The sequence below is a fragment of the Stylophora pistillata genome, chromosome 10 (genome assembly GCF_964205215.1).
Source record: "Stylophora pistillata chromosome 10, jaStyPist1.2, whole genome shotgun sequence".
In the NCBI taxonomy this organism is placed as follows: domain Eukaryota; kingdom Metazoa; phylum Cnidaria; class Anthozoa; order Scleractinia; family Pocilloporidae; genus Stylophora; species Stylophora pistillata.
In genome coordinates this window covers 24,975,064-24,986,547 of record NC_142528.1, presented here as the reverse complement: position 1 = coordinate 24,986,547, position 11,484 = coordinate 24,975,064, and the positions used below count along the sequence as shown (strand labels likewise).

The window sequence follows — 11,484 nt, the reverse complement described above, 5'->3', positions numbered from 1 at the left end:
CGAAAACCTACTAGGAGACTCACGAATGACATTTATTATTAAAAGCTCGATCGATTTCAAAGTTTGACAGATTTGGTAACGATTTTCTTTTCTTTCCATTTGAGAAAGATTGAACAATTCAAGGAGGGGAAGTAAGTGAGCATGGTTTTCTGCGAAAGACATTTACAACATTTTAGGACATTCGTTCCCTGACTGAACCAGTTCGTGCGCCAATTATACCATTCTTTTGTTTTGAATTGCCTTCCAATTAATCAACTCAACAGTTTTCTTGTTTTTTTTTTTTACGGGTTTGATCGTGCTATTATCACATAGCTTGGAGAAAAAAATAACATCTTCAACAATATACTACTGCTATACTCCATTTTTTGATGAAATTAGATTATATCTATTTACGGTCAAAAAGGATACCAAAACCAATTAATGAGTGAAACACTTTCAGTTTAAGACAATAGTTATATTGAGCCTCTCTATGGGTATTTTCGAAGAAATCGAAGACGCGAAGATCACCGCGGAAAAAACGAAGATCTCAAGATTGAAGCGATGATCTGAAAACTGACTAAAATTTGCGTGATCAATTTGAACTCTCAGATATAAAACTGTCAAAACTCGTAAACGCTACAGAAAATATGTTATTTCTGAATTTTGGCATTTGACCACATTTCACTGCGACTTTGACAACGGTGTCAACAGCGGTTTACAGTCGCTGCTGTGAAACCACGTGATGGTTGAAAACGACAAAAATAGTCCACTAATAATATCAATGTAATCATTCATAATATTACTGACGTCAATGAGAACTCACTAACCGTAAATTTAAACAGTGAGTTATGCAATTTGCTATTGAGGTGAAATATTTATCAACTGTGAATAACACTGAGGAAACGTTTAGACCATTTCAATTCGAAAAACGAAGATCTTCCTATAAAAACCGAAGATTTGCAAAAAATCGCGAAGAAAATGAAGACCGTGGGTACCCATAGAAAGGCTCTGTATTACTTCCAGAGAGAAGATTTCATTAAATGAATAGTTTGTTTCCAGTGATAGTTACTAAAATGTTTATTCTTCTAGAGTTTAAAACTGTTGAGTTGAACAACTCTTCTCGCAAATGATCACATAACTTGAAAGCTTGAAAGATATATATATTTATATTTATATATATATATATATATATATATATATTGTGGGAGGAAAAAGACAAGTAAACTACAAGTTCATCCCTACAAGCCTGTTTCGTGGTCGCCCACTCATGGGCAGTATACATATATATATATGTATACTGCCTGCAACCATCAGTAATCTACCAAGCCTCCGTTACACGCAAAGACAACAACACGACAGAAACGTACATCGGACTCACAGAGAATGACTTCAAAACAAGATACAGAAACCACACCACATCATTCCGCCACGCTAAACACAGAAACTCTACCGAACTCAGCAAGCACATCTGGACCCTCAAAGACAACAACATCGATCACTTTATTTCCTGGCGCATTCTCTCATCGCACTCACCGTATAACAGCTCAACTAAAAGATGTAACCTTTGCCTCAAAGAAAAATTCCTAATCATCTGCCGGCCCGAACTATCAACACTAAACAAACGTAATGAACTCGTGTCTTCATGCCGCCACAGAAGCAAAGCCCTCCTACGCAACAGCTAAACTGTCAATTTCGCGCTGCATAAATTAGACTAGTTAGATCATGCAAATTATATTGTATATAAGCAATGGTAAAGTTTATTCTCATTAAATCCCCTGATGAGTGGGCGACCACGAAACAGGCTTGTAGGGATGAACTTGTAGTTTACTTGTCTTTTTCCTCCCACAATATATATACGTATATATATATATATATATATATATATATATATATATACATATAAACGTTTTGTTGGGTAGTATTGCTGAGTAATTTGACGAGCCCGTAGGGTGAGTCAAAATGCAAACAACGAGTAAAATACAACCAGGTGCTTTCTCCACAGGCTACCCAACTTCAGGTGACAATTTTTCGGTATTCAACGTGCACGCTACTGGCGCACAGTGCACTAATTTTGTAGACTGTATGGGGTAACCCTAATTTTTAAATATACGAAGGCGCTAAAGAACCGACGCAACCTAAATTTGAATCCATGCTAAATAAAAGCTGATTGCGTTAATGCTACAAAAGAGAGACAAAACATGAAGATCTTGCAGTAAGTGATCTTTATTGTGGGTTTAGTTCGCAGCTGTATTGCTCTGTAGCTTATTGAGATAGTTCGCGCGTTACGTAACCTCTCATTGGTCCTTCTTAATCAATACTTTACATCCTGAGGTTATTTTCATGAATAACACCCTGACGATCGGGTAAACATCGCTCAAAACGCAAGCTGGCGTACAAACATTCAAAAGAAAAAAATATTAAAATTTGAAGAAATTATTTGAGAGCTCTTTTTATATGAATTTTTCAGTATTTACAAGGCGTGATATACGCACAAATGTTAGATCTTAGTAGAGAACGATACTGACTTGTAGAGACTGTTGGAGGTATTTATTTTTGTAAAACCTTTAAACATAAATACACGAAGGCGCTAAATAACGCACGTAACCTGAATTTGAGTCCATTTAAATTAAACTCTGATTGCATCAAACAAGCTAACCTGAGACCAAAACATGAAGGTCTTAGGAAACTGATCTTTATTTCACTTTTATTTCTTATTTTTTTTTACATGGAACATTGAGCGTCTTAGACTTGAATTTATTTGAAGTATACAAGCTCGGTCATTTCTTCTCCAAGCATTAACAAAACAGTAGACATACTTTATTTATTACAGAAATTAAAACACACATCTAACAATCCCACCCGCAAAATAGCGAAGCTAATCGAGGAGGGGAGGAACAAACATTAAGTTAGAGTTTGACTGAAGAGAGGAAATGACTAGGAGAGCATGCATATACACGAACAATGAAAAACAGTACGATAAGTTCGCAACTATTTTTAGTATACTAAGGTTAAAGATTAAAGATTAGTTCATCATCCATTTTTTATGATTCGCCCGTTAAATTTAATTAAAATTTTTAAATTAAAAGCTACCATCCTAACCTTGGTGCTTCGTCCTGTTTGTCAAGAATAAAATTCTTATGATCGGGTAAACTTCGCTCAAAACGTAAACCTAGAATAAAACCTTTTACAAGTAAAAACAACAAATAAATGGGAACTATGCTATGATAGAAATTTCAAGAAATAAGGCGCTGAGTGACACAGCCTTTACATAAATAATTTAGTATTTATCAGACGATATATATGAGCAAATACCCACTAGTCCTTACACGTACCAACTTGACTGACCCGCAACGTACGAATTATATGGTCTGTACCTAAATATATGAAGGCGCTTTGGAACTCTCGACCTAAATTTGCATCCAAACTGCAAAGTAGAGACAAAAACACGAAAGTTTTAGGGTAACTTATCTTCATTGCGCGTTCAGTTCGCTTAGTTAAGTTAAGGTTTAGTCGCCGGGCCATGTAATCTCCATAAATCGCCCGTTACGTGACCTCTTTTTGATTAAAAATTTACATCGTGAGCTTGGTGCTTCGTCCTTTTTTTTTCAGGAATAACGTTAATGTCCTTATGATCGGGAAGATATCAGTCAAACGCAATCTTATCGTAAAAACTTTCAAAAGGAAAAACTAGACATCTATGCAAATGCCTAGTCCTAATCCGGAAGAAGAACTCCATAATAAATTAATTACAGCAAGACTGACAAACATCTTGGCTGGCGAATTCTCAGTGAAGACGAGACAAATCCAAAAGCCCAATGATATTTTGTTCTTTGTCAACATTGATTTAACAATTCTATCTTGTGTAGTTTTGCCTCTTATAAAGTGTTTTGAAGTTATTCTTTACCTGAATCGGACGAAGATTTAGAAGTAAGCTTTTAAAACAGCCGATTCTACTTATCTAGCAACAACTCCTCTTCCAGCCTCACCCGCTTAGGCCGGTTACGCACTTTAAACTAGCATGCTAGTTTTTGAACAAGGAGATTTGTCAAGGAAAACTTTACAGGGTCTTGACAAGTAGCGAAACTTGCAGGTGTATATGGGTCAACAAAGAAAACTTGAAAATAATTTGCGGACGCTGAGTGGTCTCGCTTTGACCGCAATACTCTTGTAACATAAAACTTGTCAGGGCAACTTGTCAAAAATAACTTGTCGTTCATACACACGAGCAAGTAAAACTTGTCATGTGCACTCGCAAAGGAAAACTTCCTCGTGTGTTACTGGCTTTCATCTTGACCGCTGCATCTGGAATTTCTGTTATAATTGTTAATTTAGTTTGTTGATTCAAAACGGTAAAAGTTTGATGTCGAATTATTATTGTTTGCTGTTCAATCTCAAGTATGCTTCTGCGGTTGAAACACTTTAAAGCTAAAAATTTTTAGTAAAATTTCCTCAGATGATATTTTTGATGCCTATTCTTTTCCTCTTGTGGTTTCAACGTGGGTAAAAAAAAATGGGATATTCACTCATTGTGAAATAAAGAATCGGGTTTCTTTGCCAATGTGACTAATTACGTAATCAGCTGGTCGAGTGACATCACTCTCCCGCCAAAATCAGCGTTCCATAGCGAGACGGGGAAGACTGATATCAATAATACTATCAATGGCGGAGACACACTGATTAACTCAAACATATGATCGATTTGTTTTCACGGATTTCCAGGATGAGTACGTCCCCGTATTTCACCTCAAGTGGAAGACAAACACGCTCGGTGGCTAGAGAGGCAATCGCAACTTTGTCAGCGAAACAAAAACAACCAAGAAGGCACATCAGAATCGAATACGAGGAGCAACAAGAAGACTCGTCTAGAGACGACAAGAAAACTGAAGATGTTGCGGCCAAAAAGCGTAAAAAAGATACGTCCACAATGGAGACACAAGGTTCCACTTGGCAACCTACTAATTGGAGAGAACAGCTGGCTAACATCCGTGAAATGAGAAAAACACGCGATGCCCCAGTTGATTCACAAGGATGCGAGAAGACAGCTGACGAGAGCCAGGCACCAGAGGTGAGGGGAGTTAAAATTGGCAATCCAGTGGGTGGGGTAAGGGACGAGCCAACACAGAGGTCTCCTTTTAGACAACTAAGCTGTTTTAAGAGAGGTAGAAACTTTTTGTCTGGTCAGTGTCAAAAAAATTCATTTACCCTTGGCAGTTGATCACGTTCCACCTTTCATTTGATTTATTGCCTCAATAAATTTTGACAAATATTTCAATAGCTATTCTTAAAGGTTGGATGAGGTTCATTCTGCAGAGTATGGCAGGTGCATGCATGAGTTTATTCTAAATGCTTAATGCATGCTAGAATTGCTGCATTGCACGAGTGAGAACTCTTTGAGTTCTGCCATACTCTGAAGACTGGGATGAGGTTGATATGAACACATGAACCTATATGGAAGCCACAATGGTGCAAAATTCAACAAATCAAATTGCTGCCAACATCAACATTTATTATTTAGATCAACGATAACTTTTGTTCAACTTCAACAGCTAATATCAGTATCAACACTCCAAACACACTAAATCCAACAGCTGAAGTAATTCAAAATCAACACAAAAACTCCTTGTCTGCAACCCTAGCCTGAATCTCGTCAAAAACAACATGGCACAAAGCTTCAAATTCAACAACAAATCACATTCAAAAATTTGGGTACAAGCGACTAACAATGACCGAGAGATCTTGGGACTCATATTTTCATCCCGCTTTCGAGCGCTTTCCGAGCACATGGAGGCAAATATGGGGGTGTTACAAAAACGAGGACCCCTTAAAAACGAAGACCTAAGACTCAGTCTTTGTTTTCGTACTATGAAAACAAAGACCCTGCAGTAGCCAAAAGAATTGCTTACTTTTTAACAAGAATTTTCTAGCAGAGAAGGCTTAATGACAGTCAGAATCTATTTTGAGCATATAAAGATGAAATAAACAATTTTTAAAAATCGAGTTTCCAGATTGGGTTTGAACCCACGACCCTCCGGGATCTAGTCGGATGCTCTAACCACTGAGCTACAGGAGACTCTATGGTGAGCAAGGGTCAATTAGTGGGTATTGACTGGAACCGCATCACGCGGCTACACAGCCAAACATCAGCTAGCGCATAGAAGCTCACTAACAGCATCATGCCGTCACATTAAAGCATCACATGCATTAAAGCATCACATGCAGCCAACCAGCCTCCAAAGTGAGCATATAAAGATGAAATAAACAATTTTTAAAAATCGAGTTTCCAGATGGGGCTATGCGCTAGCTGATGTTTGGCTGTGTAGGCGCATGATGCGGTTCCAGTCAATACCCACTAATTGACCCTTGCTCACCATAGAGTCTCCTGTAGCTCAGTGGTTAGAGCATCCGACTAGATCATGGAGGGTCGTGGGTTCAAACCCCATCTGGAAACTCGATTTTTAAAAATTGTTTATTTCATCTTTATATGCTCACTTTGGAGGCTGGTTGGCTGCATGTGATGCTTTAATGCATGTGATGCTTTAATGTGACGGCGTGATGCTGTTAGTGAGCTTCTATGCGCTAGCTGATGTTTGGCTGTGTAGCCGCGTGATGCGGTTCCAGTCAATACCCACTAATTGACCCTTGCTCACCATAGAGTCTCCTGTAGCTCAGTGGTTAGAGCATCCGACTAGATCACGGAGGGTCGTGGGTTCAAACCCCATCTGGAAACTCGATTTTTAAGAATCTATTTTAGCGATGAAATACAGTAGAAATCGACTATTTATTGACAGAACCCAAGAGTCATTTTTCCTGTACAGAACGCGTTCTCTGTTATTCTGTCACGCAATGCTGACTATAAATCAAAGGCAGCTAGTGTTTGAATTCTGCCTGCTGTTCCAGAATAATAATATGTGTAATAAGTTTACCTGAGGAAACCCTCGAAAATATCAACACCAAATTGGCTTGCATAGCAAAACAGAACAGACAAGACGGGCCAGTAGTACTGGCAGTATAATAATGGGAAGAAACGAGTGAAGTATAATGTATTATATTACTAAGCGTTGTTGCTGTTTAATGTGTGTTTAACTTGTAACTTCTATGGTTTTCTGTTTACAGGGTCTTCGTTCTCGTACTACGAAAACAAAGACCAGGTCTTAGGTCTTAGGTCTTCGTTTTCAAGGGTCTTTGTTTTTGTAACACCCCAATATTTTCCTCCATGTGCTCAGAAAGCGCTCAAAAGCAGGATGAAAATATGAGTCCAAAGATCTCTCGGTCATTGCTAGTCGCTTGTACCCAAATTTTTGAACGTGATTTGTTGTTGAACTTGAAGCTTTGTGCCATGTTGGTTTTGACATGATTTGCTAGGGTTGCAGACTCGGAGAATTTGTGTTGATTTTGAATTACTTTGGTTGTTGGATTTAGTGTGTTTGGAGTGTTGATACTGATGTTAGCTGTTGAAGTTGAACAAATGTTATCGCTGATCTAAATAATGTTGCTGTTGGCAGCAATTTGATTTGTTGAATTTTGCACCATTACGGCTTCATAAACCTAGACAACTGGGCCAGTCCAATTTCAGAGATCTTGCCTTACTTGTCAAAATTGTTTTGATGAGTTTGCTTTTTTTTCTTAGTTAACACAATAGAGATTACATATTACATATTACATTACATACATTAATTGACCACTCCCCAGAGGGGCTTTTCAGGGCCAACACCCACCCAGCGGAGGACATCCACCACACAGTAATCTTGTGTGTGGGAAATTAACATCTCCTACCCCTAACCCTGCAGGAGACGGGGCCTATGGTTTATTCATCCTTATCCGAGAAGACTAGAATATCTATCCAACTCTTAATTATAGAAAGGTAGCAAATTCTCCTCAGTTATTTTAAGACCATGAGTATTGGTCTGGTCGGGGCTCGAACCCTCGACCTCCCGCACAACATAATCCGGTGCTCTTCCTGTGATCTCAATCCGAGATCTTCCTGTGTGAGCTCTACCGCCCTTGTAGCTACTGGGGTTAAGGATGTACCTTCATCTCTGCAACCATTCTTAAATTCCCCTTTCCAACAGTAGCCAGTCAGACATCTAATCCCTTGTAATCAGACAAAGGCAAAGTCTACTGATTTAACTCGCCTTGTCACCAGGCTCAAATGAAAAGTTTGTTTGGAAGAGAGAGAGGGTTTTTGTAAACATTGGTATAATTTTTACCATAGTTCTATCACAAACAATGAAAACTGATAGACTATGCTGCAAACTATCTGGAACTGACAAGGAGAATTTGTTTGGCAATTAGGAGCTTCTTGGATTGGTGACCATTTCCTTTATACTCATGACCTTTAATATTTGATTCAAGGGTGATACTGTATGCAGAAATTAGAAGCTGCCTCCCGGTTAGCTCCATGTATAGAGTGCTGGACTGTTGTGTGGGAGGTTGAGGGTTCAAGCCCCGGCTGGACCAACACTCAGGGTCTTAAAATAATTGAGAAAAATTTGCTACCTTTCTATAACATCAAGAAATGGTTAGATATTCTAGTCTTCTCGGATAGGGATGAATAAATGGAGGTCCCGTCTCCTGCAGGGTTAGGGGTAGGAGACGTTAATTTCCCACGCACAAGATTACTGTGTGATGGATGTCCTCCCCTGGGGTGGGATGGGTGGGGGGGTGGACTAGCACGTATGGACCAACACTCAAGGTCTTAAAACAAGTGAGAAGAATATGCTATCTTTCTATATCAAGAAATGGTTAGATACTCTAGTCTTCTCAGATAGGGACGAATAAATGGAGGTCCCGTCTCCCACAGGGGTAGGGGTAGGAGACGTTAATTTCCCATGCACGAGATTACTGTGTGATGGATGTCTTCCCCTGGGGTGGTTACTGGGTGGGAATTGACCCTGAAAAGCCCGCATGGGGAGTGGTCAATTAACATATGTATGTATGTAGGTATGTAGGTTCATATGTTCCTTTCTAGTTCCTCCCCACTGCAAATTAATGCAGTGAAAATGGAGTAAATTAAATTAAATTAAGCCAGTCATCCTTAAACAGGTTAGAGGGTTAAGACATTTCAGTGTCAAGGATTCATTTCTCTTCACTTTTGCAGACAGTCCGATATCAAGTACTTATCTCCCTCATGCTGTCAAGTCAAACAAAAGACCAAGTTACTTTTGCTGCAATGGAAAAGTTAAAAGCTTATGGTTTAACAATAGAGAACATTCTCAAAACATCAACTAGCAAACTTGGTGAACTTATCTACCCTGTTGGCTTCTGGAAGGTGAGTGAATATGTAATGTTAAAAAAAAAAACAACTTGATTTTACAGAATTTACTCACTAGAAGAGCAACTTGCAGAATACATTTAGTCTGAAGTGTCCTCTGTCTCCCTTTTAGGTGAAAGTTTTAGACTTGTTTTGAAACAAGAAATTGTAATTCATAATAATTTATTAATCAACAGTCATGCAGCGCAGAGCTGTAGGAGGGGGGAGGGTCTTACATCAGTATCTCCCTGAAACAAAGAGGTTATGCCAAGCTGTTTTTTCTTATTTCAGATTGACTTCTTTTGTTGACAAAGAGGGGTTCACATACTCCATAAGACCATTCGAGTCCCCCCATCCTTCCTCTTGCCACTCACAGATGTCTAAAATAAGAAGCAAACAAAAAATATCAAAACATTCTAAACCAAACTCACTTTTTCACTTTTAAACCTGCTCTATAAAGGTGAGCCATGGCTTGGTAAATCAAAGTTATTCTTAAGGTGATGTCATCGCATCATCGATAGACCATCTGTTCATGTATTTATGCATCTGCTTTGATTGTAGAAAAAAGCTGATTACATTAAGAATACCACCAAAATTTGTGCTGAGAATTACAAGGGAGACATTCCACCCACAGTAGAAGAGTTGGTCAAACTTCCAGGTGTGGGCCCAAAAATGGCACATATTACCATGAATGTGGCCTGGGGACAAGTGACCGGAATTGGGGTTGATACTCATGTTCATAGAATTTCTAACAGACTGGGATGGGTCAAAAAACCTACTAAAATACCAGAAGAAACTAGAATTGCTGTAGAAAGCTGGCTTCCAAGGTAAAAATTATTTATAAGATACCAAGTAATGCAAATCTTTTCATTATATTTTGCTCCTTGTCCACTGAATACTTATGTCACTGTCACAGGCTCCATGCAGGGGTTTTAGGGAAATGGATATGAAACTGCTAAGGGATGCACACAATTTTTCTCTCAAAGGGAGAGACATTTTTCTGTTGAAAATGTGAAATATTTTTTTAAACAAATACACAGGTTAAAGAGGTGTACATTTTTGGAAAAAAATTGCTTTTTCGTGGAACAACAATCCCTATTTTACAATGAAAACAAAAAATGGCAGACAGGGACAGAGAGCTTCTTTTGACATCAGAAAGAGGAGTGACAAATATACCTTCAGTCAGGGTTTGTACACTTCTCAAGACAAATAGAATTCAAGGTCTTTTAAAGGACTTTCTAGGAGTACATTTTAGAATTTCTAGGACTCACTCTCTATGCAAGTTCTAAACAAATTTTCCAAATTTTCTCACAATAAAAGGCTTTTCGTTCAAAGGGTACCTCAGTCATTGGAAAGCTGTCCTTGTTTGTTATATGACAAAGTTATTTCTTTGGTCTGGAAACATTTCTCAATCAAAATCCAAGGCCTTTGTTGGATTGAAGTAGTTAGGGAGCATTTCAAGGACTTTCAGACTTTAAAAAATGACTTCTAAAATGCAAGAGTTCTCTGGATGCAAATAAACTCTGACCATCATGGGCTGTGTACCCAATTTTGCTGTGTATAGTTTGAATCAGGGTGGTTGTAAGCGACTACATGAGTGAATTCTGTTCGTGTTTTGCAGAGAAGAGTGGGATGAACTGAACTTGTTGTTGGTTGGATTTGGTCAACAGACATGTCTTCCTGTAGGTCCAATGTGTGAGTTCTGTCTCAACTCCAAGATCTGTCCTGAAGGTCGCAAAAGGACCAGAGGAAAACCTAAGAAGGAAACTTAAGAAAGTTTCACCAGAAACAGGTGAAAAGGACACTTAAGGGCAAACAAAGTTATACTTTGATTTACAATGCCCTTGTCTGTGGATCAGGTTAACATTAACCTTCACATGTCACAAAACTGGTTTCAGTTAAAAAAAAAATTAACACAGATACATTATATACTCCATTGAGTGGGCCATGGAAGCAAAATCAAAGACTGAGATTTGGGTACATGTAGCAACATTTTTCCTGTAAAATTCTTATTTTTAGTGGGACCCTTTCCCTCAAGGTAGTCATCTGCCATTGAACATGGATCTACTTTACTAGTGTAAATTACACCTGATGAAATGTTTGGCAAGTCAACTTCACATTTTTTCTTTAGACGTTTCAAATTTTACAACATTGTACAACATTACCATTCTAAAAATTAAAACGAGGGTACCAACATTCTTAAAACAGAATGGCCATTTATGATTAACCTGTTGTTAACCTTGTTTAATCTTATT

The 11,484-nt window shown here is 38.4% G+C and overlaps 1 protein-coding gene across 1 annotated transcript; it reads left to right on the top strand.

Annotated features, from left to right (window-relative positions):
- Positions 1 to 4,599: 4,599 nt before the first annotated feature.
- On the top strand, positions 4,600 to 11,456 carry LOC111347390 (endonuclease III-like protein 1). Its single transcript, XM_088735179.1, has 4 exons — positions 4,600 to 5,044; positions 9,077 to 9,247; positions 9,791 to 10,056; positions 10,851 to 11,456. The coding sequence occupies exons 1-4, from the start codon at positions 4,670 to 4,672 to the stop codon at positions 10,999 to 11,001; spliced, it is 963 nt and encodes a 320-aa protein (XP_088591305.1). The 5' UTR covers positions 4,600 to 4,669; the 3' UTR covers positions 11,002 to 11,456.
- The last annotated feature ends 28 nt before the right edge of the window (positions 11,457 to 11,484 follow it).

Coding starts and splice junctions, on each gene's coding strand:
- LOC111347390 (XM_088735179.1), top strand. CDS start 4,670: ATGATCGATTTGTTTTCACGGATTTCCAGGATGAGTACGTCCCCGTAT. Junction 5,045..9,076: donor ACGAGAGCCAGGCACCAGAG/GTGAGGGGAGTT, acceptor TCACTTTTGCAG/ACAGTCCGATATCAAGTACT. Junction 10,057..10,850: donor GTAGAAAGCTGGCTTCCAAG/GTAAAAATTATT, acceptor CGTGTTTTGCAG/AGAAGAGTGGGATGAACTGA.